Here is a 24,770-nt window from a genome sequence, read left to right as displayed (position 1 = left end):
GGGCTGTTCCAAAATGGGCTGTTTGTGTTTGTGCAGCTTTAACTGTGAATGAGCAGTCAAGCCCCTCGTTCTGAGGCAATGGGGTTTGAGCACAAGTTCCGGGTTTCTATGAGCCAATGGGGTTTGAGCTTTACTCCTAAAATGCACTATAACCTTTACAGGGGAACTTAATTTGACCTTCTCCAAACTTTTGAACTGTTCAATGTTTCAGTACTTTTTGAACAACTTGCTGTTCTCTAACAAGGAGCTGAACGGCAAAATTCACAACAGGTGTTTGATCCATGAATCGACCAAAACATTTCCTGGTTCAATTAGAATTGGTATTTAAACAGTCCTCTTCATCATGCTGTTCACATTTTGACATCATGAGACCAAGACGACACCTAACAATTGATCAACAGTACCCCGTCATTGCGAGGCTTCAAACAGGATGTTCTCAGAGGGAAGTGGCCACTGAGCTTAGAGTGTCACAGAGTGTCATCAGCAGGTTGCAACAGCGATACAGAGACTGGAAGAGTCACAGAAAGGCATAGAAGTGGACGTCCTTTGGCCACATCCACACTGATGAGCGCTTCATTGTGAACAGTGCCCTGCGGAACCGGATGATGATGCCACTTGACTCCAGGCACATTTAAGGGAGGTGAGAGGCACCCAAGTGTCACGTCAGACCATTTGAAACCGTTTACATCGGCGTGGTCTGTGTGCTAGACGACCTGCAAGGGTACCTGACCACACCACCAGGCACAAGCATCATCGTCTCTCACGGGCCAGGGAGCATTTACACTGGACGAGGGACCAGTGGCCTCAGTGCTGTTCTCTGATGAAAGTCGAATCACGTTGAGCAGAAATGATGGCCGCCAACGATGTTGGAGACGTCAAGGAGAGCGCTATGCATCAGCCACTGTTGTCACCAGACGAGCCATTGGTGGTGGTGGTGTTACAGTGTGGGCAGGTGTCTAGTCAATACAGAACTGCCCTACACTTTGTGAGTGGTACAGTGACAAGCCCATACTACCTGAATAACATCACTAATCCAGTCATTGTGCCCCTGCATGAACAACACAGGCCTAAGTTCATCTTCATGGTCGACAATGCTCCAGCTCATCGAGGTCACATCATTAGGGAACCGCTGCTGGAGACTGGGGCACCTCAAATGGCGTTGCCTGCACTTTCTCCCGACCTGAATCCCATAGAAAACCTATGGGATCATCTGAGTAGAGGCTCGTAACTCTGTACCCCAGAACCTCAATGACCTGAGGGCCGCCCTCAGCAGACAATAAGTCGACTTGTGAACAGCATGAGACGTCGTTGTCAAGCCGTAATTGACGCTCAAGGGCACATGACAAGTTATTGAGACGTTGACATTTTTTGTTGTGGTTAACCCACCACTGTTGTTGGCTTTTGTTTCAATCAATTGTTTGAGATGAGGAAATCACCATTGCATGCTTCTACTTAAATGCCCTACTTTCATGATATAATATCACTGTAGCGTGAACTTTTTTATATTTTCCATAAATTTCACCCAAAAGCCAAATATCCCTAACTTTTTGTGTGTATTTGTGTGTGTGTGTATATATATATATATATATATATTTTCTTCCCAATTCTATTTATTTATTTATTTTTAACCTGTGCTGTCAGCATGCTGGGCATACAACACAGAGTATATGTATGCCATTGCATTCAGGACAGAGTTAGTCTGCAGAGTTAGTTCTCAACCTGCAATGCAACTCTTTATTCATTCTTTTATCATCAACAACTGCTGCAATAACTCTGTGGACGACCTGTAGAATGACAAGAGCACAGTTTTTGGTTTTAGAGAACCACCACCAACCCCCCCCCCCTCTTTGGAGAACTATTTATCATGTTTGGGTCTATAAACAACTGATCACTACTCCAAGAGGGGGAGAATCATCACGGTGAGTCAAATAAACAGAGAAACAATTTACACAAAAACATAAACATTGGACGACATCATGTATTGAAAAACAGTGAATTAGGTCCAGGAAAACTGGGACTACAACTCATGGCCTCATGGTCACGTGGCCTCTTCCTGTCATAGTTATGGCAGCAAATGAGGGAGGAAAGGAGAGGGATGCAACCAGGAGGTTGCAGAACCAAATTCCTCAGATATTAAAGATTTATTCAAGTGCACTACTACACTGTTAAGAGAATGAATAAATAATCATAAGAGGAAATATCTAGCCATTATCTATGTACTTTAGTTTAAACCCTATGATTTGTTCCAGTTTCTCCTCATACATACATACATTGAACTTGAACATAGATACATAGTGGTCAAGTCATACAAGTCTTTATCTTATTGAAAGCCGAATTAAATGGTGTCATCAAAGGCAAATTGAAGGTATTATACATTCTACTTAAACAATTAATGCAGAAATATTCTAATTTGAGATAATTATTTTGCAGATTAAGGTTAAATTACTGTACTGGAAGGAAAGCCAAGTAAGTAACATTAAGGATTCATTAATGGCAAATCAAAAGTCAAATAAATGTTGACAAAGCAAGGACAGAGACAACTATTTGTACAAAACAAATAGTTTATTAAAAAAGTAAACATTTACATACAGTGCACGCTGTGTTGATTTTAACCGAGGAAGCCGACTTTCTGCCTCTTGCTTCCCAGAGTTTCCTCCTGCTGCAGCAGTTTCATGAGTGGAGCGTGGAGACACTTTCCGACGCGTTTACCTGCCTGAAAACGAAAGAAAAACAACTCACATTAGCACCTTTCCAATACAAACTTATGCACTTCATGTAAAAAAAACAAAACAAAACAAAAAAAACCCAGGAGCCATTTTCTCGGCCACCAAACAGATAATAATATTTTTTTTCAAGTCTTGGATAGTAAAAGTCTTAGATTGCACTTGCAATCAAAAGCCCCTTTGCCACTTGCAGTGAAAGCTGTAAATCTTTGGCAATTTTCCGTATCGGCGTCATGTGGGAATGGGAGCCGTTGTCGAGGTTCTGTAAATTCCCTCCGTAAATTTCCTCACTGTAGGTAGTTGAATGGCTGTGAATGGAAGTATGTGGGAATGGAAGCAGTAACATTTCCATAAAGAAGTGGTGGAGCCGAATCCAAATGAAGCACAAATAGTGTTGTTTTTTTTACAAATATTTACATCATATAAATACAAAATATTTTTCTTTGTGAAGAAAGAAAAAAAAAAAAAAAAAAAAAAAAAAAAACACTGGCAAGTTCAATATGAACTGTAAAGCTCGACTGCAAAGATGAGAAACACGTCCAGTCTTCATGGAGACAGGTCTTTATAGTCTTAAATGTTATTATTTTTCTTCTTAAAAAACACCACTCAGACATCGGGCACAAGCGCTTCGCTGTCCCGCCGGCTGCACTGGAGCTGGAGCGAGCGAACAGGGAGATGTAAAACGGGCGGAGAACACTCCTTCTCCGGAGGCAGAGAGTGTAGGACAGGTGGAAGATGATGGTTTAATAACACTGGTTTAATAACATATGGTGGAGGGTTATTGCGGCCAGCGACGGGGCTCTGTCCCTTCTCAGTCAGCAGAAGGAAGAGTCTGTGGTGTGGGGACACGGGGAGTGAAGCGCTAGTCCAAAAAACGATTCTGTTGCCCAGTCTTGCGTGGTATCAGACACCTCTTACGCAAGCATTACGTAGTGTATCCGTAACAGCCACCTATGTGGGAACAAACTCCATACGGAACTTTTCCTTAAAAGGAGGCCAATATGGGAATGACTACTTAACTACTACATGACTACTGCTTCTGTCGGATATTTTTTATCCGGCAATATTATGGATTCCATGGGGGAAAAGGGCTTAAGACTATGACAAAACAGAATGAATTGTCTCCCGGTCACCTTGCCCTGCTTATCGTTATGCAAATGCAGCTGCTGAATGCAGGGGAGGACAGATGGCGGAGGCGAAACCCTCGGGAGATCCTGACTCACCCCTGTCATCTCGAAGATGCTCTCCGGGTCCAAACTTCCACCCCCCACCTTCCGCACGCATGTCACCTTGCCCTTGTGTGTGACAGCTATGATCAGACTGGCCACGGAACACGCCTTCTCCTGCAGGGTGGCGTCCACCACGTGCCGATGGCCGACCTGCGACACACACACACACACACACACAACATTACATAAGAGTATTATTCAATACAATGTATGGTAAGCTGTGCATCCATAGCTTATATTCTTTGTATCGTACAATGCTGCTTTTTTTTGTTATTTTGATGATACTGATGACCAGGTCTTATTTCTAATATGTTGCATCTTTTCGCATCTGTAACCCCCGTGGATTTAATCAGCAAAGTGCAATTTTATCCCACTTTACCTTGCACAAGGTCACTATGCAGGGGACGTTTTCCACATTGAGTCTCATGCAGTCGTACGGGTCGTCCGACAGCTCGATCTCATTACCTCCTTCTTCAGCTTCTGAAATGTGCACTTTAGGAATTCTGGAAATGATAATATCATATTAGCATTGGACTCACTGAATAAGCCTTTCCTTTATAGTCATGTCAGTAGGACCCAAGTAGTCACCAATACCAACGTTTACTAACTTGGTGTTGAAGAGAGCTGCCTTGATAGCTATAGAGATGGCATCATATAAGTTTCCATCACACTGAAGGAGCTGCAGAAACAAAATACAGCAGAACATTGCTTTACATTCATTGTTCACAGTAGAACCAAATAGAGTACTTGTCCATAACAGACACCTTCAAGAGTCGTGGGGAAAAATTACAACTAGAGAAAATAACGTCAATAAATCTAATGAATAATCATACAAGTATGAAAACATGAGACTGGATTCAATTGGACTCCTTACCAGTACATCCACGTAGAGCAGCCAGCAGTGCTCTTCTGGAATGATACACAGGCTCTTCAAGTCTAAACTGTGCTTTTCGCTGAAGACTTTGTAGAGAGTGTTAGTCAGTTCCACTCCCAGCCCTTCGCCTCCTCGGCCCTCAAATTCTGGGGTGGCATTTGCCGAACTAGTGATGGAGGAAAGAGCAGACTGGATGTGAGTTAAGATGCTATATAAAAGCAGCCAGGAAATGCAATTAGTTGTTAATTTGTGATTCCATCAATAAGTTCCATTAAAAACTGAAATAGGAGAACAGTTGATCCAACAGCACCGCCTGGTGGTAGCCATAGTGTCACTCAAAACAAAGACGCCCACTGAAATTCTAGTGTTAATAATGAAGCCATTATCAAGTTAAACATTTTTAAAATGAACTCCAATCAAATCAATGTAAAGATACCTACCAATCAACAAAAAACTCCAGATATCCTTCATCTGGAAGAGTGGGTCTTGGTTTCCCAAGTTCAGCCTTGATTCCAACTAGAATTGCTGTGTGCCCCTTGAAAATACACACAGATCATTTCAATTATCAAGAGAAATATTAGATTATTAAATGTTTAACAGATGCTATCAAGGGTTCTCGCTTAAGCTTAGGCTTTGTATGTAGAATTAAGTGACATCTAGCAGTGAGGTTGCAGATCGCAACCAACTGATTTGGTGGTGCCACATGGTGGCCACGAACCTCGCGAAAGGCCCTCTCGAGAGCCGGTGTTTTATTTGTCCTTTCTGGGCTACTGTAGAAGAAGCATGGGAGTGCAACATGGCGGCTTCCGTGAAGCGTACCCATGCACATGTAGATAAAAACAGCTCATTCTAAGGTAGCGAAAACACAACAATTCTCATTTCCATGGGATTATACACTAATCAAAACATTTCTGCCAAGTCCGTTCTGTAAATTCTACACACTGCACCTTTAATATACCTGAATTCACTATTTTAGATCAATAATGTTTTGGTGTGTTGTGATGCCAAATAATAATATATTATTGGTAGGTTGTGAAGATTAACGTCTGTTAGCTCCGATTAAAATAGTGTCTCTTCAGATCGGCGTACAAAGTCAAACAACAGAGGAAACATGCCTCTCATGGTGGAAACATTACCAGTGTTACTCTGGCCGAGCCGTCTGTGTTGGAAACGACATCCGTCTCAATTTCCATGTGTCTGTAGTCCTCGCAGCTTCTTCCATCCACCCGTAGATCATCCTGGTGAAAAGGACGAGGGGACAAAATAAGCACGAATCAGCCCTTAACCTTCAAGAGGTTCTTGGGGTTCCCCAGCAAAATGATTACTAACGACTTCACTACAGAACGTACAATTATGACCGTTTTTTAAAATAAGTTTCACTGTCATTTGGATGAAATCATATCTATCAATAGAGACACTAAATCTTATCAGATGGGAGCGCGGCTTAGCTTAGCACTACTTAGCAGTATTTATTGTTACACTAATGTCTCGGTCGCATTGTAGCTTGAACGTTATTCTCCCTTGTAAGTCGCTTTGGATAGAAGCGTCTGCTAAACGACTAAATGTAAATGTAAATGTTAGCGTGTATTACATTGATCCTCCTTGATACGAACAAGCTTGACAACAGCATTGGGAGAGGGAAAATAAAGTTAATATCATTACCAACGAACACGCGATTTCTATATCCGTTGCAACAACCCATTTATATACAACACTTACCCTGATACCGTGTAAGATGTACACTTTTTCAGCCTCGCTCACTTGCACAGTGGCCATTTTGCAGCACTGTTAACATGTGAGACCGCGGCGCTCAAACACACGTCATCAAAGTGCGTCGGCGATCAGCGCGTAGGCGCGCACTCAAGCTTTCAATAATAAAGTGGAATGCCAGGTGAATAATGCTTTTAATTAACTGTATATTGCTGTAATAATAATAATAATAATAATAATAATAATAATAATAATAATAATAACAACTAGATGTCAATGTATAAAAAATGTTTTATTTCATTTTATAAACTATTGAGAATTATTCCTAATAAGGGTTTGTACCGGATTAACATTTGTCAAACAAAGAAAAATGCCATTTGTATGTGTTTTGCTTATAATGAAAGAAAATCTTAAAAAGTGAAGAGGATCACCAATATTGTTACCACAGTTCCAATGCAGTGAGTGTTCAATTGATTCAGCCTTTATGTAACTTTACAATATGTTATATATATGATGTATTTATATTTAATATATATTTTAAACCTTTGTTTCTCCTTTCGAAGTGCTTTCCATAACAATAATAATAGTAATAATTTCTACCTTTCAGCCATTTTTCAAACTTTTTTTCAACCTGTATTTATACATGTGTTTCTCCTTTACATAATGATAATTATTTCGTATATATTTAAGCAATATCGATTTAATGCAATAAATAAAGATGATACACAATGTCAGCAATAATAAATGAGCTGGGAGGTTATTGTGCTTTATCCCGCAGACTCCAGGTCAGATTGGCGGTTTCCACACGGACACGGGGCGGCCTGGGCGGAGGACACCAACTGACTCCAGATCAGCTGCTCGCGGATCCGGGGGAGTCCCGGAGTCTCGTTTCGGGAAGGACGGCGAGAGCGAGTGGACACTTCCTGTTTTCTGGTTCTCCCCTTGTCGCCGTGGATGTTTTTGCGGACCCACCACGGGGCAGCCCTCGGCGTGATCAAGCGAGCGGTGCATCGGGGGCTCCGCACCCGCCGTGGTTTCCGCGCGGATGAGCTGAAGTACCCCGAAACCCCCTGAATGTAGACCGTCCGGTCGAGCGTGTGTCGGCAGCGGAGCGAGAGGGGTGTGCGAGACGCCGAGAGACGACGTTATTCTTGGACGCGGGGTAGCTGGCTTCAGGAGGGACTTGCAAAGTTTCGTCGCCAAACGGAGGGGACTATGAGGTAATATGCACTCAGTTACACGTCACCGTTAAGTATTTTAATGTCGCACGTTTTTACCAAGCACCGAAACGACTCAATTAGCCCCATGCCCAAGGAGAGCAGATAGTGTGTCAAGATGCCAGGCCGAAGGCGACTTTCACTTCCTGGTTGGTCTTACATTGTTGTAGCGTAACCATCTGCTTAAAGTTCAAATCCGTAAGATTATTCTGTTGGAACCTCCCATATCTTATACTTAAAAACAAAGATGGCATGTCATAAGAAACGACCATTCATTGTATTTGAGTCCTGCATGTGCTTCTCTTGCTGTTTCCATTGTTGGTGGCGGGGTCCGCCACTCCCGGCGAGAATGCAAGAAGTTGAAAGGCAGCCGTGGTGAATTAGATAAAGCAGCGTCGCTTGTTATGGTCGTTTAACTGTTGATGTGTGTGAATGTTCACCAAAAATATCAGTGGCCTTGGCTTAAATGAATATGCCCACTGCTCAAGTGGCCGTGGGGGGAAAAAAAACACCCACAAATCAAATCAGTTGATCAGAAGAAAGCAAACTTGGGAGAAAAGAAAGTCAGCGTCTTGCAGCGAAGATGAGGTGAACATGGATGTTGGGGGAATGAATGTGATTCAAGGCCTTTTAGTGTACGATTATTTATGGATTACCGCTTTAAAGGTTACCACTTTCTAGTTTAAGTTCAAGTTCAAGAGATTATTTGTCACATACATACACATACGGTCGTACATATATGCAGTGAAATGTCATGACACCCGGTGATTATGCACAAGCTCTATAAGCTCGAAAAATACTCAAATGTAGTTTACTCAGCGTTTCCGTTCACAGGTAATTGCCGGTTTTTGACCGGGAAAATCCGACATATTTAAACCTCTCCAGTGAAAATAATTTCCTTCAAGCACAATTTGAATTAGTGCTGGGTGGATGATTTCATTAAAAAATTCTGCAGATCTGTTCATTTCCGTGCAAGTTGTAACGGAAAGCCAATCAGTTTGGACGATCTTAAGCTGACGTTCACCTTTGACCAATCACGTTTGTCGATATAGAACTAAGCCCAGCCCCTTCCCTCGTGGACGTGTTGTGCTTGTAAACAGTACACAAGGAGCCAGCGTCTAGAACTCTGAGGAGAAGGAGAAAGATGAAGTGTCGTTGGGACACATACATCCATAGTTTGGCGTTTCTTTGGATATGTAAGTTCCGACCCAAAGCAGGCGGTAAATATTCATTGTGTAAAATATGTCGATGGGACATCCCGACGAGGACGGACACCACCACAAACTTTATTATTTAGTATACCTATTATACCTACTTGCCATATTTATTTTGTTTTTGATTTGATCAAAATTTTATTTTAGTGAAATGTTAAAGCCACTACACTTGCGACTGAAATTACTTGATTTCAAGTCGTAATATTTGTAATTTTTAAAATAGCGTTAACTGACGGGACTGACAGATTTTATTTAGACTTTTCAATAAAAGATATTACACATCTACATGCCTTGACACGATTCATTTCAAGCTCAATAAACACAGATAATATTTGACCAGAAACTCTCCCGTTTGTAACCCTACACACACTAACACACACACACACACACACACACACACACACACACACACACACATAAAGGCAGGAATCTCTGTGTGTATGACCTTCGATTATCTCGACAGCCATTCATCGAATCTACTTCACACTTGACAGTTGAATTGCTGGGCCCGATGGATGTGCAGTGTCGAATTTAGTACACTTTAGACATGCGTGTAATACTAATAAACTTTCAATAAACAGCGAGGGGGCGGGGCCTCAGGGCTCTGCGACTGAGTCACAGTGTCTTGAACCGCAACTCTAGAGACTGAATCATTGACATTTTGTTAAAGATGGCATTCACATGTCCTAGAAAGTCTTACATTTTTGGAAATTGGAAATAATGTGTTCTGTGTGTATGAGATTCATGCCAATGGTTGGCTGTATTTGTTTTTCTAGCTATGGGGTCAAATTCATCCCTCCCTCATCTCTTCAATCCTCCCGCCTTGCCTCCCCACAGCAGCTTCCATCATTTCTCAGCCTTTATAATTGCTCCGCTTTTCCTCTTGTCAGTGGGTCATCTAGCAACGCTATACCTCACTGATCATAACCCTGCAAATAGATTTTGGTTTTGGTTGGACTGCCGTAATCCAACTGAGTAGAGTTATTCTTGTACGCTTCATATTTCAGGGCCACATACACTTGTTAGCTTATTCTGATCCAAATCTCGTCCGTCGTGAGTTATCTTCTCTCCTCGGCATGAGAGAATTAAGGAGTGTTTGCTGTTAGACAGCACTGAAGTCGGTTAGTTGAGTTCATTGAAAAATAAATCGGAAAACAAGGAGCCATTCACTGAGGGCCACGGTCGACGGGACCATTCTCTACTACAGTACAAAGGACCATTGATTTAATTGCCAACTGTTAATTAACTTTTAGCTTTCCTGTTATTGTCCAAACCATGAATCTGTCACTTTATTGTTTACAAATTACACCTCTTTAAACAAACATTTTTTTAGGGATCCTCCGAGCCACTACGATAGAATCTGCAACTTTTAAAACACACAGGGCTCAGTGTTTCAACCCTCTATTGGAAGGGCCTTTATTCCCCGCATTCCACACCCACACAAGCAAGTTTGACCTTAAACTGGAAACCTTTCACCAGATATATCAGACGTGGGCCACAATAAATGGCACTGGCTTGTTGTCTGTTTTCTATTTGTAAGGTGGGTGAATACACTACCTTTTCCATCTACTGTATAGTCACAAAGAGACAAAGTAAAATTTCCTTGACTTTGGTTTTAAGCAACATATCCGAACAAAATATACCTCTTGGTCACAGAGCCGAACGGTACAGGGTGCGTATGTCTTGAAATGGTTGTTGTTTTGGCTGGTTCTGAAAACCATGTCTAGTAAAGTTACTCGGATGTTGCGTTGTAGGCTTGGGCGATATCCAAAATTTTATATTGCGACGCAGTCCCGCCCAAATATCGCGATACGCGGTATTATCGTTGTTGTTCACGTGGGGGAGACAGGGACAGAGAGAGTTCCCATTACGCAGAGTTGTGCACACTGTTTTTTTTTGTTTCATTCAATTACAATCAATACATCTATAATAAAAACCCTCTGTGTTTGTTATTTGTGGAGAAGCGATGAACCTTTGATGCAGGAGAACGGATCGTAAGTTGTGCGTGGGCGTGCACGTGCGTACGGAAAGGATCTTCACCACGCGAAAACAGTGACGGGCACTGAGCAAGCGCGAGTGAGGAAATATATATACACCGCCTTCCAAATTATTATGCAAATAATATTTTCCTCTGGTTTTCTTAAATAGTCGATGCAAATGACAGTCAGTATCATTTTCAAGTCATCAACCGTTAGGGTATAATTCAAATGTTATTGAACAAACCTCCCAATGATAACAGTATTTTTTTCAAAAATAAAAAACTCAAAATGCACTGTTCCAAATTATTATGCACAACAGATTTTCAAAACATTTTATATGTTGTAAACAACTGAAAATGGTCATTTGTTGAATTTGCAGCATTAGGAGGTCATATTGACTGAAATCAAAAGCTATTTCAATCAAAAACATCTTAACAGGCCAAGTTACATGTTAACATAGGACCCTTCTTTGATATCACCTTCACAATTCTTGCATCCATTGAACTTGTGAGTTTTTGGAGAGTTTCTGCTTGAATTTCTTTGCAGGATGTCAGAACAGCCTCCCAGAGCTGCTGTTTTGATGCCAACTGCCTCCCACCCTCATCGATCTTTTGCTTGAGGATGCTCCAAAGGTTCTCAATAGGGTGGAGGTCAGGGGAGGATGGAGGCCACACCATGACTTTCTCTCCTTTTATGCCCATAGCAGCCAGTGACACAGAGGTATTCTTTGCAGCATGAAATTATTTTGCTACGGAAGGCACGGTTCTTCTTTTTGTAGCATGGAGGAAGGTGGTCAGTCAGAAACTCTATATACTTTGCCGAGGTCATTTTCACACCTTCAGGGACCCTAAAGGGGCCTACCAGCTCTCTCCCCATGATTCCGGCCCAAAACATGACTCCACCACCTCCTTGCTGACGTCTCAGCCTTGTTGGGACATGGTGGCCATGCACCAACCATCCAATACTCCACCTGTTTGCTGCTTTGTAACGGCATTTTAGCAGCTGCTCTCTTAATCCGATGAATTTGTCTGGCAGAAACCTTCCTCATTATGCCTTTATCTGCACCAACCCGTCTGTGCTCTGAATCAGCCACAAATCTCTACACAGTACGATGATCACGCTTAAGTTTTCGTGAAATATCTAATGTTTTCATACCTTACCCAAGGCATTGCACTATTTGAGGCTTTTCGGCAGCAGAGAGATCCTTTTTCTTTCCCATGTTGCTTGAAACCTGTGGCTGCTTAATAATGTGGAAGATCCTTCTTAAGTAGTTTTCCTTGAATTGGGCTCACCTGGCAAACTAATTATCACAAGTGTCTGAGATTGATTTCAGTGATCCAAAGAGCCCTGAGACACAATACCATCCATGAGTTTAATTGGAAAACAAAAAATTAAATGTTTATGACACTTAAATCCAATTTGCATAATAATTTGGAACTCGGTGTATATACGTGCAATTTAAAAAGAAAGGAATTTTACTTATTTTTGGGATTATCAGCATGAGAAATACGAGGTGTGGTGTGTGTACTTGTTGGCGTGAAAAGCATGAGACTTGGCAGCTCTGTATAACAATTGTTAAAAAACATTTTTTCACATTTCATAATTTTACTAATGCAAGTAATAACCTGGAGCTATACCACCATGTCCTAATCCTCCCTCTGCTTCCTCGCTGTTGCGCCACTGATATTTTGATACTGTGAAAATATTGCATATGGTGGCACATCTCCCGATCCTCGATATTATTGAATATCGGCCCAAGCCTGTTGTGTAGTGAAGTGTCGATAGCCTGTGGAGAGCCGGGAGTATCGGCCGGGGCGGCTAATGACTGTCCAGATCACCAGTGTGACGTCCCGCCTCGGGTTGCGGCATGAGGGATGTCACCTGAATCATGCTGCTGGACGTTACGCCGGGCTGGAAGGGTCAAGAAGCCCCGAGGAGGCTGCTGGATGTCACCTCTATGAAGGCCTGTCCTCAGACGACACTGGGTTATAATACATTGATAGATTTATTTTTTAAATAGAGATAGATGGTAAAATGTCTCGGTCGGTTGTCTTTCAATTTTATATATTTCTTTAGTCTCTATCAATATTCAGAGCCCAGTGTTAAAGGCAGCAGTCATACCTTAGAAATCTTATATAATTAAAATATTCCTTCTGCTAATTTCCTTCGGCCTCATTTGCTCCAGTCCAATATTACACATTACGTAAAAGAAGGATGGATAACCACAGACTTGGGTTTTAGTGGAGACTACATTTTAGGGTGCTGCGTCTCTCCATACCCGGTACTGATAACCAGATCCTCCTGGGGGACCCCAAGACGTTCATAACCCGGAGGGAGCAATCCACCATTTTCCGGCAGAGAACCAATGGCCTCAGACCTGGAGGTGCTGACTCTGATCCCGACCGCTTCACACTTGGCTGCAAACCGCCCAGTACGTGCTGGAGGTCACGGTCTGATGAAGCCAACAAAACCACATCACCTGCAAAAAGCAGAGATGCAATTCTGAGGTTCTCAAACCGGCCACTCTCCTCACCTCGGCTGCACCTTGAGATCCAGCTGTATCCCAATTGCTTATATTTTTGATGTTTGCCTTTTCACTGTTGACACAGGCAGGCGTGTTTGAAGGTTATTCCCTATTCATCGTAGACCACAGTCTCTAAACGACCGGTAACACATGTAGACTACGACCACAGAATTTTAGGCTTTTTGTTTTCGGGTTTCCTCTCTGATTGCTGATCGGTGGGAAGTTTTGTTTGGATCTTTCTCGTATTTCTTCACCGTGAAAGGGAATTCTGGCCGACTGTTTTCCCACTGGAAATCAGTCTGCTCCATGTGTACTCTGCTCACTTCCTGGTTCCGTGAGTATTGCCTGCCCTTGACTTACTGTTTTCCCTTAAGCTCTCTCTCCATGTGCTAGTAACACCAAAATGTAGGTCATTAAGTTGTGTTTTTGCACAAATGCCTATGAAGCTGAACCATTCTGACTGTTCATTTTCCACTACTGCCACCATGGCCAAAGTTGTTGTTCCACTCTCTGACATGGGCTGGGTATCGTTGATACTTGCTTGCCTGGTTCCAGACCTTTCAATCCGCCCACTCCACTCAGTTTGGAGTGGAGTGACTCTTCTGGTCTAACATAATGGCATGAAACAGCGGTTTCTCGGTTGAGAAATGAGCGCCGCAGGGGCACTAACTATTTGCCAATCAGCGCCACAGGCAGGACCACGGTAGAGTAATAACAACAATGACGACTGACAAGAGAGACGCTGCTACCAAGGCTCTTCTGAATTGATTAAAAGTCAATCCGAACGGCACTTGTAGTTTGTTTTTACTTCGCTCCGCTCCACTCTTAAAACCTCGGCAAAACCAGTATGTTGCCATGGCACAGCATCAGTGTCGACTTAAAATGACGTTAGATTGAGGCGGATAAGTTGGTCTCAAGATTGGTTAGGGAAACTCAAATCCACCTTCCCCCACGGAAATCGTTTAGGGTGGAGGCAGGGCTCGAGAGTGCAAGCGATTAAAAATAGATGTGTGCGAACTGTAAAATGTATTGAGGAGCACATGTGTGAATAAAAAGTATTACAATATTTTGTCAAAGCAGCTTCTATTTTTATTTATTTTTTCCAACAAAAAGGTTGATAACAACTAGGGACGTACTAGGGCTGGCCGTCGAAACGATCTTGGTCATTTTCATGATAAGATCAATAAATTGATCAGATTTATTTTTGATGCAGTTCGATATAGTCTGTTTTCCCCTACCCACAAAGACATGACACGAACAGCCAATCGTACAGCAGAGAAACAACCATGTGACACAAACAGCCAATTGTAAAGAGCAGAGAAACAACCATGTGACACAAACGGCCAATCGTACTGCAGGTGCACTGGGCAGCACGTACCGCAAAGAGAACGTCATGCGGTAACAGTAGAAGCAGTCATAGATGCCCCATTGACCGCTGCTGTATGTCGTTCAAGATCCGTTTGTAAACAAATACCATGTGTATTAAGAGATGCAGACTTCTCTACAAGATCAACTGTAACTCGCTTAATTCTGAACCAATTTCATGAAAAAAATTTTTTTTTTATAAACAAGAAAACATGATAATGGTTACTTATTGGAATTAAATAAACTGGGGGATGAAAGATTAACCTTCTGAATAACCACAACCTCCTGTGGGACATGCAGGCTCCCATCTATCAATAGGCAACATCCAGTTATCCAGTTACAATTATTTAGAATTTCAGCTTTTGTGAGTTTCTCCAAAAAAGTAGATTTCTATATCTATTTTATTGTTATTAAGCTGCATGGTTGTTTGTTATTGTATTGTTTATTAAATCAACTCATTAATAAAAATAAACAAGACTATTTTTGTTTTATCCTTTGTGTCTAAATGGACTGAGCTAAGAACAACTACTTTATTATAGAGGTGTTCATACCATTTATACTTATATAGTTAGGAGCAGTTTAAAGTATAAATATTACATAATAATTAAATGCAGTCTGAAGCACAAATAATAAAGACCCCAGTGTACTTTTTCTATTCAAATGAATTAAATCATTTTGCTTGTCAATGTCCTTTATTAAGGAAAAACACATTGATTCATTGCGCCCCTAAAGTTCTTTATGCACCCCAAAAATGTATCAACTTGGGAGCACATGTACTCCTTGAGAAAAAGTAAGTGTCCTGGGAGGCTTCCAATACGGTCCTAAACCAGTAATTATTACCAATTTGCTTATTTAATACAGAAAATATGAACTAAACGGTACATTTATAAATGTATATGTCCACTGATTTCAATGGATAAATTATAGGTCTAAGGTAGTCTATGAGAAACTGCCTCCACACCTCCTCCTCGCTGACCCTCAACACAGGCCCCTCCTGTACACCCTGTACACCTACGACTGTGTTGCCATGCACATCTCAAATGTCATCATTAAGTTTGTTTTAAGTTTGGATTCCCTCGCTCCCAGTCCCATTGTGACCGCCGACAACCCCTTTGCATCACCGTGCGCCATGCAACACTCGCATCTCCCTTTCGACCGTGAGCGCCTTCCCTCATTATAGCGTCAAACCCTGGCCAATCCATACCCCAAATCAGGTAGTGCGACAGGTGAGAACTAACCACAGCCTTTACCTTATGCTTGAATTTCACTCATGACGAGTAAACAATGAATTTCCACCTGTGATGCCTCCATTGAATCCCCGGGTTGAACCAGGAGTTGCCCCTCTATAAAAACTATAAACTATAAAAAATAAAAATTCTAATAAAAATTAAATCTAAATATTAACAATGAACTGGGGAAAAAAAAAGTTGACAATATAAATTAAAAATAAACAAACCAGAAAATTGTGTTTACTTCTCATCTTACCCGCCCCCTTGTCCAGCATGCGGCGGGAACCCTGGCTGCTGTAGGATGACGAGCCCGGGCCACCGCACCAGGGACATTGAGCGGCACGCCGGCTACCTGAAGCCCGAGCACTGCGCCCCGCCGCCGCTGCGCTTGGGATCCGACACCATGTGGTTCATCCGCGACGGCTGCGGCATCGTGTGCGGCGTCATCACCTGGATGTTGGTCTTCTATGCCGAGTTCGTGGTGGTGTTTGTCATGCTGCTGCCTGCCAAGAACCTGCTCTACAGCCTGGTGAACGGGGTGCTGTTCAACAGCCTGGTCTTCCTCGCCCTGGCCTCGCACGCCCGCGCCATGTGCACAGACCCGGTCAGTGGGAGGTGGTGTTTAGGCGGGGGCATTAGTTTATCTTTCTCTGTTTAAGCATCTGCTCATTTTCATCTGAGACCTCTCTGATCTACAACTACCACTAAAGGGCCTTTTGTTGTTGTGTTGCGTGAAAGGTACTTATGAATTAAAGTCATTATCTTCTTCTTCTTCTTCTTCTTCTTCTTCTTCTTCTTCTTCTTCTTCTTCTTCTTCTTCTTCTTCTTCTTCTTCTTCTTATTGATGACTTGAAAGAAGCGGTCAGAAGACATCTGCACAAGGGGTGTCACAATCCTGACATTTTCGTTGACGATTAGTTTTCAGACATTTATTTGCTATTAACAATTTAATTGTCTTTTTGTGTTTATTTTATGCTACTATAACAGTGGTATGAAGTAAAAATACATTTGAGTATACAGTTTCGAGTCTGACCTAACTTACATTCTATTTAGATAGATCCAAGAATATAATAGACTGGTAAATTCATAATAATGACAAACCTTAAAAAAATACAGACAAAATGAAAAACAATAAACCTGTGCAACATTTGTTACATTTGTTTAAAATTCCCCTTTTTGATTGACCATTGTGATGATTTTACCAAAATGTCACAATCCACTCAGTTCATTGAAATCAGTCAAATATTTAACAATTGTGAGGGCTATAATCAGCCCTAAAAATGATTCCTTTGAGATCATCGTTTCCCTTCCACCCCCAGGGAGCTGTTCCCAAAGGCAACGCCACCAAGGAGTTCATCGAGAGCCTGCAGCTCAAGCCGGGCCAGGTGGTCTACAAGTGTCCAAAGTGCTGCAGCATCAAGCCAGACCGAGCCCACCACTGCAGGTACAGCTGTGTGTGTGTGTGTGTGTGTGTGTGTGTGTGTGTGTGTGTGTGTGTGTGTGTGTGTGTGTGTGTGTGTGTGTGTGTGTGTGTGTGTGTGTGTGTGTGTGTGTGTGTGTGTGTGTGTGTGATGTGGATTTTGGCTGCGGGATTATTTATGAGCGCGCGGCACGTTGCTGCAGTGAACTGTCTGGAGAGGAAGCTCTGGGATGACTCTCCCTTTCTCCCCTCTGTTTGTTCAAGCAAACGCTCCTCTTTCTGTTCCTCTCCCCGTAGCTTTTTATTTTAGTGTCACTGGGATCTGTGTGGGGTTTCCCCCACCGTCTCCAAATCTAAGAGAGAGCAGAAATACTGTGTGGAGATTGTTGAATAACAAAGCCAGTGAGGAGCCATTGTGCGCTTTAAGGTGGAGGAGGCTGCCGGCTTGATTTCAATAGACGAGTGTTTTGCTGAAGATTAAAGCTGTGTGTGTGAATCACAGGGTGGGTGGATTAAGACGATACACTTGAAATGCTATTAAAACCCAACGTAAGTGCTTCATGCAGTGGTGAAATACGTCAGGTTTAATAACCCGCCGTTTAGAGAAGCTCTTGTGTCACCTCTCCTTAACCGGAGGGGGATGCGATGGAAACAAAAGCAGTCGGGCAGATCTGAAAGGCGCCCGGCCCTCCCCTGGTTATACAACCTGTTCTCCATCTGTGGAGAGACGATTTAGAAATGCAACATTAGACTCGGTGTTTATCATTGGCTGCATTTAGGATCTTGGGCAGTGGGGTTTTATTTCAGGCTGTTACACAACAAGGAGGGTACTTAGTGTGTGTGGAGCAGGGGGGCAGGAGTGCAGGGGTGCAGGGAGATGTATAGGGGCCACACTGATATATTGGTTCGGTCGATATATCGTACATTATTTTACTTTTTTGACCGCATCATATTATTTCCTGTACTTGTCTGTTTTACACTACTTTTAAGTTACTCACCAAAATAAGCGCAGAAGTCCGACTAGACATTATAAACCCATCCATTTCTGTTTAGACGGACACGGCTTTCCAAGCAGGAAGCGACGCCGCGCTCATGGGAAACTTGGAAGACGAATGTTTCGGACGTGATGATGTGTTCACTGGAACTCTTTGAAAATGTTCTATCATGTTTTAAATTGTTTTGATCTAGCAAAAGTTCTTTGTGTGTTTATTTTTATTTGTTTGCTTATAAGTTAAATATTCCCAAATGTAGAAACTTTAATAAAATATACGTTTTTCAGATGGATTTCAAAATGTTGCACTTTTTGACAAAATATCGGTCAAAACATCGGTGGGCTAGGACTCTCCAAAATCGAGATCGTCATCGAACCCAAAAATCTGGCATGGGTCGGGGCTCTATTAATGAAATGTTAAACAGGGCATTCACTCAATCACGTTTTGCCAACAACATTTTGGTTGTTGGTTTCAATTTTTAAGCAATATTGTCAAAATAAACGACAGAAAATCCGATATCTAAGATGTGAAATATCAAAGGTTTATAATCGTCAAACACCACCAATAACCGGAACTGGACTGATAAGGAAGTGACATGAACCGGCATTGATCCGCAAAACTTGGAGCATTTTGAGTCTTTGAAGCAAGGTAAACATACATGAAGATCATAACAGTTCTCAGCTTCTCAGTTCTCTGTTTATTTTAGGTATGTTAGAGCGACGGTTTGAATTATGGGTTGTTGTTTCACAAGCACTTTCTAACCTGGAATAGTGAAAGGAACTATCATGAGCTGCGCTTGGGTTTTTGCTGCCATGACCCCTCTGAGAAGAGTCGAGGCGAGGGTTAAGGATGGACCGTGCTGGTACTGGATCTGGTACTGGACCAGTGGGTCTCATGTCCAGACCTCAGGACCTCGAGTACCACTGGTTTTTTTTTTATCCTATCAGGATTGGTATTCAACCATTTGTTTGGTGTATGTGACGAAAAGTAGTCCAAAAAACCCCCCAAACGGTTTTATTCCAATTTAGTGGAAGATGGTTTTGATTTAAACCTGACAGTCTGACACGTCTGATGGTGAAGTGTGCTGCTCGTCCTTAAACTTTTAACCACAGCCGCCGGGGTTCAATGAGCTGTCAAACTCAGCAGGATTTTCCAGTTGCTGTTGACTTGATCACTGTCAACGCTGGCAGGCGTGTCCTTGCGAAGGAAGTATTCTGCCTGCTTTTAAGGGTTGCAGGGGGTCTGAAACTTTCCGGTGAATTAAAAAAAAAAAAAAAAAAAAAAAAATTCCGTGGAAAGTTAAGCCTGGGGATTTTGGAAATATTGCTCCTATATAAAAATCTTTCCAGATAGTAGTGCACTACTTTTTTTGGGGGGGCGGGGGATACTTATAACGGGGCAAGACTAGGTCTTGTGGCATGTTTTGGTTTGGATATCCCCCTTTTTAAAATCTAAATTCAGTTGAATTGAATGTGGACATTGAGGAGGAATATTTCTCGTTTTATCATTACAATTTTACAGATTTCTGTTGAGAAGATATTTTTTTGTGTTCCCTACGACATATTTCTATCAGAAGAGTTTGCATTTATGTCAATTATGCCCATGATCTGGTAAAAGATTGATGTTTCTATCCGTGTGTCTTCCCGTCCAGTGTGTGTAAGCGCTGCATCAAGAAGATGGACCACCACTGCCCCTGGGTCAACAACTGTGTGGGGGAGAACAACCAGAAGTACTTTGTGCTCTTTACAGTGAGTCCCAAACCTTCCCATCCTCATAACCCAGTTAAGTAGATCATATAACACACACACTTGGAATAATATCAGGTTGTGGCAATAATTCCCCTCAACACAAGCTGAGAAGTGAGTTGTAGTTGATATTTCCTCGCTGCAGATGTGATACTATTGTTGAAGTCGCGGTCATGAGCTCTGGCGCTGATGTTTGTTTGTTTTTGTTGTTGTTTTCTTTTCGATCAAATTCTTCAAACTGTCAGTCTCACCCTTGACATCCGTGTCGTCTCTTCCAGATGTACATTGCACTCATCTCCTTCCACGCTCTAGTCATGGTGGCCTTCCATTTCATTTTCTGCTTTGAAGCAGACTGGACCAGTAAGTACCACGCTGAGTCTTGAGATTGCGTCTAAACGTCCAAACGCCTTTTCTCTTTTTATTAAGTTTTTTTATTTTTTTTTTATTTTTGAAAGGAGATGCAGATAGCAGAAAAAATGTTCGATTTCAGTTCCAGTCGTTGTTGGGTCCTAGTGCACAGTAGCTCCATTGCATCTGTACGCAGCTCACCAGGGCTGATGCATTCCAAACGTGAATTCTTTAAACGAGTCATGAAGTGATTGATCAGTTATTTTGAGTAATTAAACATCCGAGTCTAGTTTTTCCAGATACCTGCCTTGTGTACCTGTGTAACTCCTCCTTTCTCCACCTCCGCTCCCGCCAGAGTGCAGTAACTTCTCCCCTCCGGCGACTGTCATCCTCCTCATCCTCCTGTGCTTCGAGGGCCTCCTCTTTCTCATCTTCACGGCGGTCATGTTCGGAACGCAGGTCCACTCCATCTGCTCCGACGAGACGGTGAGGAGGCGGCCATTCCACCGACGCCGCCACCACCAAACAGGGCTTTAGTTTAGCAGCAGTGAGTCTGTGAGCCTCGGACCTCCCTCCCTCCAGACTTACCCGTAGCGACCAATGACGTTATTATTTCGATCACCAGTTGGCACACGAAGGGATTTCTCAGCCTATAACTCCAAATTTAGTTCCACTAGTTTCAATGTTTCAAAAAATGAATCGGAAACATGAGTCATATTCCATTTTTTTGAATGAGTGTAATTATCTCTGTTTGATGCTTCCAAAGCAAAACGAATGTAATGTGAGATTTAGAGTTGATACTCATTTTCAAGAGACAAATTATTGAAATATAAATTCCATGTCTATTTTGACATATGTTATACACTGGTCACGGTGGCCTTTCATTTGATTTTTCTTTGCATTTGCATATGATGAATACCTTCTTCACGATTGAAGATTTGATATTTGTCACATGCAGTCATACAAGTACGGTGCAGTGAAAAAGTAGAGGACAAAGTTGGAAGAAAATAATTAAATAGAATAATCAACATCAGAAAAAATATATATACGGGGAGCAATATAAGAGAAAAACATAGGCAGAAGATATGAATATATCCATAGTCAATAATCTTCACTAGCAACTTAAACCTGTTTTGTAGTGATTTGGCTCTACTGCCTCAGGAAATTGCTTTGTTTGTTTCCTGATGGATGAAGTCAGATTAAAACCAAAAACGTCACATTATTGTGTGTTAGGTCACAGAAAACACACGACAAAAGATGATGCATGTATGTGTTACCGATGGTGAAAAGTTGGACAATCTCAATTGTAGGCATCTAGAAAAGGGTAAAGATAAAAATATAAAAAAAAAAACGTCTTTGCCACCATATGCTACCTGAAAAGTAAAAGTACATAAAATACATGGTAACATAATTTGTTCTTTTTTATTAGACTTGTGTATATTCGAAAGCCCCTTCTACGTATACTGTATCAGGGTTAATGGCAGTTCCCAGTGGACGCGTCGATCCCAGTCCTCTGAAAGTCTCTCTTCCTCCGCCTGGTCCTCAGGGCATCGAGCAGCTGAAGAAGGAGGAGCGCCGCTGGGCCAAGAAGTCCAAGTGGATGAACCTGAAGGTGGTGTTCGGACACCCGTTCTCCGTGACATGGCTCAGCCCCTTCTCCACCCCCGACCACGGCAAGACAGACATTTACCAGTACATCGTCTGAGAGCCACAAACTGATGTGAAGTCTGCTCCTCTGGATGGGGACTGGTGGGATTATCCACGCCCACAAATGATTACTCCTCATTTGGACCTCACTGAGCATGAACTACTCTCTACCTTTTTTTTTTTCCCCCTCTCTCTTCTCCTTCCCCCACTCATATATATATGGATTGTTTTAAATTCTTGGTGTGTTCAATCGGCGCTATTGAGACGTACCCTCACTAAATTTTTTTAAACTTATGTTCCATTTTGTTTAATGTGTTCCTTTCTTTGCGCTGACTGGTATTCGTGAACCGTAGACGTTTTTATTTCCACCCGACCTCCGAGGTTTTCCGTTTATTCAAACTAAAGAGATAAGACCGACAGATGGGTCTTGATTACACAAAACTCTTAAAATGAAATGATAGTTTACAGCGATATGGAACGTTTCCAAAATAATCTACCTGTTAATGTTCTTCACCTGGATATAAGTCCATGCTGCCCCTTTACCAGCAGCTTCTCTGCTCTCTGTGTGGAAGAATGTCCATTTTTTCTGCTCTTCATTGAATTCTTTGTCTTCAGTCCCAAAAACATGAGTATAATGTCATATTGGATTGCAATGTCCCATGCCAGGATATCAAAAGTGGATTCTGTAATTCAATGCATTCTATCAACTCTTGATAACGATGTTTTTCAGGGTACGTAGGGGACGTCATGGCTCTAAACAAAGCAAGCTGGTGATAAATACATCACTTCATTGTTGAAAACAGTCCCTTTATTGACAATAAATTGATTGATTTATTCGAAAAATAAAAGTAGGACAGCCTATTTTTAATATACTTGCATGGGACGTCCATCTTGGTAATATTTTAGTCCGAAGTACTGGATAAGTAATGAAGGTTGATGAGTAAAAAACATCTTCTGCTTGGTTCTCCAAAGAGCATCAACAGACAGTGAAGGTGATATTTGGGGTCATATTGAGGTCAGGAACTACCAAAAATGTTTCTCCCAAACCTCCATGTCTCTTTAAACACACTGACTTCCTCTTCTTGGAGAGGGTGCCAGGAGTTTGTTGAATCACTTCCTGCTTCCAGGACCAAACAATGGGGCTTTCTACAACGTTGCCGCTCATAGAAAAGTAGCTTTTCACAACCACATCTTGTCCGAGTCCGTTTCCAGATTTGTTTTTGTTCTCGTCTTCCTGCCAATATCGCTGCGATCCCGTCACGTCTTCATTTGCTGCCTTTGTGTCACTGTGATAGCTGCATGCTGAACGCTGCACATGACTGACTGGCCTTAGTTCCCTCAACTGCACGGCGGCTTTTCCCCCTTTTATAAACAAGTCTGTAGTTTTTTGCCTTAATGTGACAGCCTAAACCGATTAGGACTCTGAATAATACTCCATTCACCGCTTCTTCTACCCCGCGAAGGTGTCCTGATGATCAAAATGAGTTATGGAAAAGCTGTGAAATATTTGGCAATATGCTTTGATCTAGATGTGAGGAATGTCGCCGCCCTCCGACAAGGCCACCAACAGGTTCACTGAAAAGGTCGTGGCTGTAGGACACACAGGACAGGAATAGGATCGCTATTGGACCTGCGTTAAAAGTCCAAAACTCTGCAGGAGCGCTGGAACCCGGCTGTGTCCGAGCGCTCCTTTATCTGACTGGAGATCCGAGGATTGGATGCTGGATATCGCCCTCGTCCAACCAAAGGCAATGCTGGTGATTTTATTTTTTATTTTTTGGTGGACCTCGGTTGGTCTCCTCTTGTGCTCGAAAGACGACTTGATCCACCAGATTAAGTTGAAGTGAATGAGGAGGTGGCTTATTTCTGCTATTAATTGCTTGTATACTTTATTTTGTTAAATGGAAGACACTGCACACAAAACCAGCTGACACATTGGATGACTATCATGCATTAGATTTAAATCAGCGGCCAAACCCAACATTTAACCAGACAATTCTCCACTGTGGTGCAGATTGTGGTTTTAGGTCTGACACAGAAAATAACTGTATGAAGCTAAAACACAGATCAAACTCTTGGAGCGGTCAGAACTTGGTCATGTTTGATATTGTGGACAGCTCCAGGCCACCTAGTATATACGAATTTGGTGCATATAGGCCATGTCTTAACCTTGTAAAAAAAACAATATCAAAAAAAAAAAAAGCCTTATTTTGGATGATAGACAGTCTTAATTTGAACATGTACCGTATGTTGCTAAATGTGTGGTTTCTCAGAACACGTATAGATGCAGATGCGTTACCGAGGCGTCTCTTGGAATCAACTGGGAACCATGCTGGGTTGGAAACCACTTTTGGACAAAAACACTGTTTTGGACATGGTATGGACACTAACAAAAGAAGCGACACATCTCTTATTGTTTTGTTTCTCTTGTACACCTGAATTGTTTGTTAAGTAGGACGTGTTTCAGCGTTCAGGTTCAATGCCTTTTATAGTGCTTGCTTTTTTTTGGTATAAATTGTTTAATTGTGACAGAAATAAAATGTTATGAATGACA

At 42.1% G+C, this 24,770-nt stretch overlaps 2 protein-coding genes across 2 annotated transcripts; one reads left to right on the top strand and one right to left on the bottom strand.

Moving 5' to 3' along the window:
* Window positions 1-2,601: 2,601 nt before the first annotated feature.
* On the bottom strand, window positions 2,602-6,622 carry exosc7 (exosome component 7). Its single transcript, XM_080000710.1, has 8 exons — window positions 6,546-6,622; window positions 5,963-6,064; window positions 5,267-5,361; window positions 4,827-4,992; window positions 4,561-4,631; window positions 4,332-4,455; window positions 3,947-4,102; window positions 2,602-2,713 (listed from the first exon to the last, which is right to left on the bottom strand). Exons 1-8 carry the CDS (start codon window positions 6,600-6,602, stop codon window positions 2,609-2,611), a joined length of 876 nt encoding a protein of 291 aa, XP_079856836.1. The 5' UTR covers window positions 6,603-6,622; the 3' UTR covers window positions 2,602-2,608.
* Window positions 6,623-7,491: 869 nt separating this feature from the next.
* On the top strand, window positions 7,492-24,770 carry LOC307231151 (palmitoyltransferase ZDHHC3-like). The gene is made up of 7 exons (XM_080001739.1): window positions 7,492-7,756; window positions 16,337-16,668; window positions 17,384-17,508; window positions 20,128-20,224; window positions 20,500-20,581; window positions 20,925-21,055; window positions 22,116-24,770. Exons 2-7 carry the CDS (start codon window positions 16,366-16,368, stop codon window positions 22,272-22,274), a joined length of 897 nt encoding a protein of 298 aa, XP_079857865.1. The 5' UTR covers window positions 7,492-7,756; window positions 16,337-16,365; the 3' UTR covers window positions 22,275-24,770.

This window comes from Zeus faber (genome assembly GCF_960531495.2).
Source record: "Zeus faber genome assembly, chromosome: 1".
Classification (NCBI taxonomy): Eukaryota; Metazoa; Chordata; class Actinopteri; order Zeiformes; family Zeidae; genus Zeus; species Zeus faber.
This window is presented reverse-complemented; position numbering and strand designations above follow the sequence as displayed.

What these genes read in the sequence shown, in the direction of transcription:
- exosc7 (XM_080000710.1), bottom strand. Translation starts at nt 6,602, where the DNA reads ATGGCCACTGTGCAAGTGAGCGAGGCTGAAAAAGTGTACATCTTACAC. An exon ending in GCTCGGCCAGAGTAACACTG is followed by an intron (nt 5,362 to 5,962) that starts GTAATGTTTCCA and finishes TGTATTTTCAAG; the next exon opens with GGGCACACAGCAATTCTAGT. An exon ending in GCATCTTCGAGATGACAGGG is followed by an intron (nt 2,714 to 3,946) that starts GTGAGTCAGGAT and finishes TTTCGTTTTCAG; the next exon opens with GCAGGTAAACGCGTCGGAAA.
- LOC307231151 (XM_080001739.1), top strand. Translation starts at nt 16,366, where the DNA reads ATGACGAGCCCGGGCCACCGCACCAGGGACATTGAGCGGCACGCCGGC. An exon ending in CTTTGAAGCAGACTGGACCA is followed by an intron (nt 20,582 to 20,924) that starts GTAAGTACCACG and finishes CGCTCCCGCCAG; the next exon opens with AGTGCAGTAACTTCTCCCCT. An exon ending in CCATCTGCTCCGACGAGACG is followed by an intron (nt 21,056 to 22,115) that starts GTGAGGAGGCGG and finishes CCTGGTCCTCAG; the next exon opens with GGCATCGAGCAGCTGAAGAA.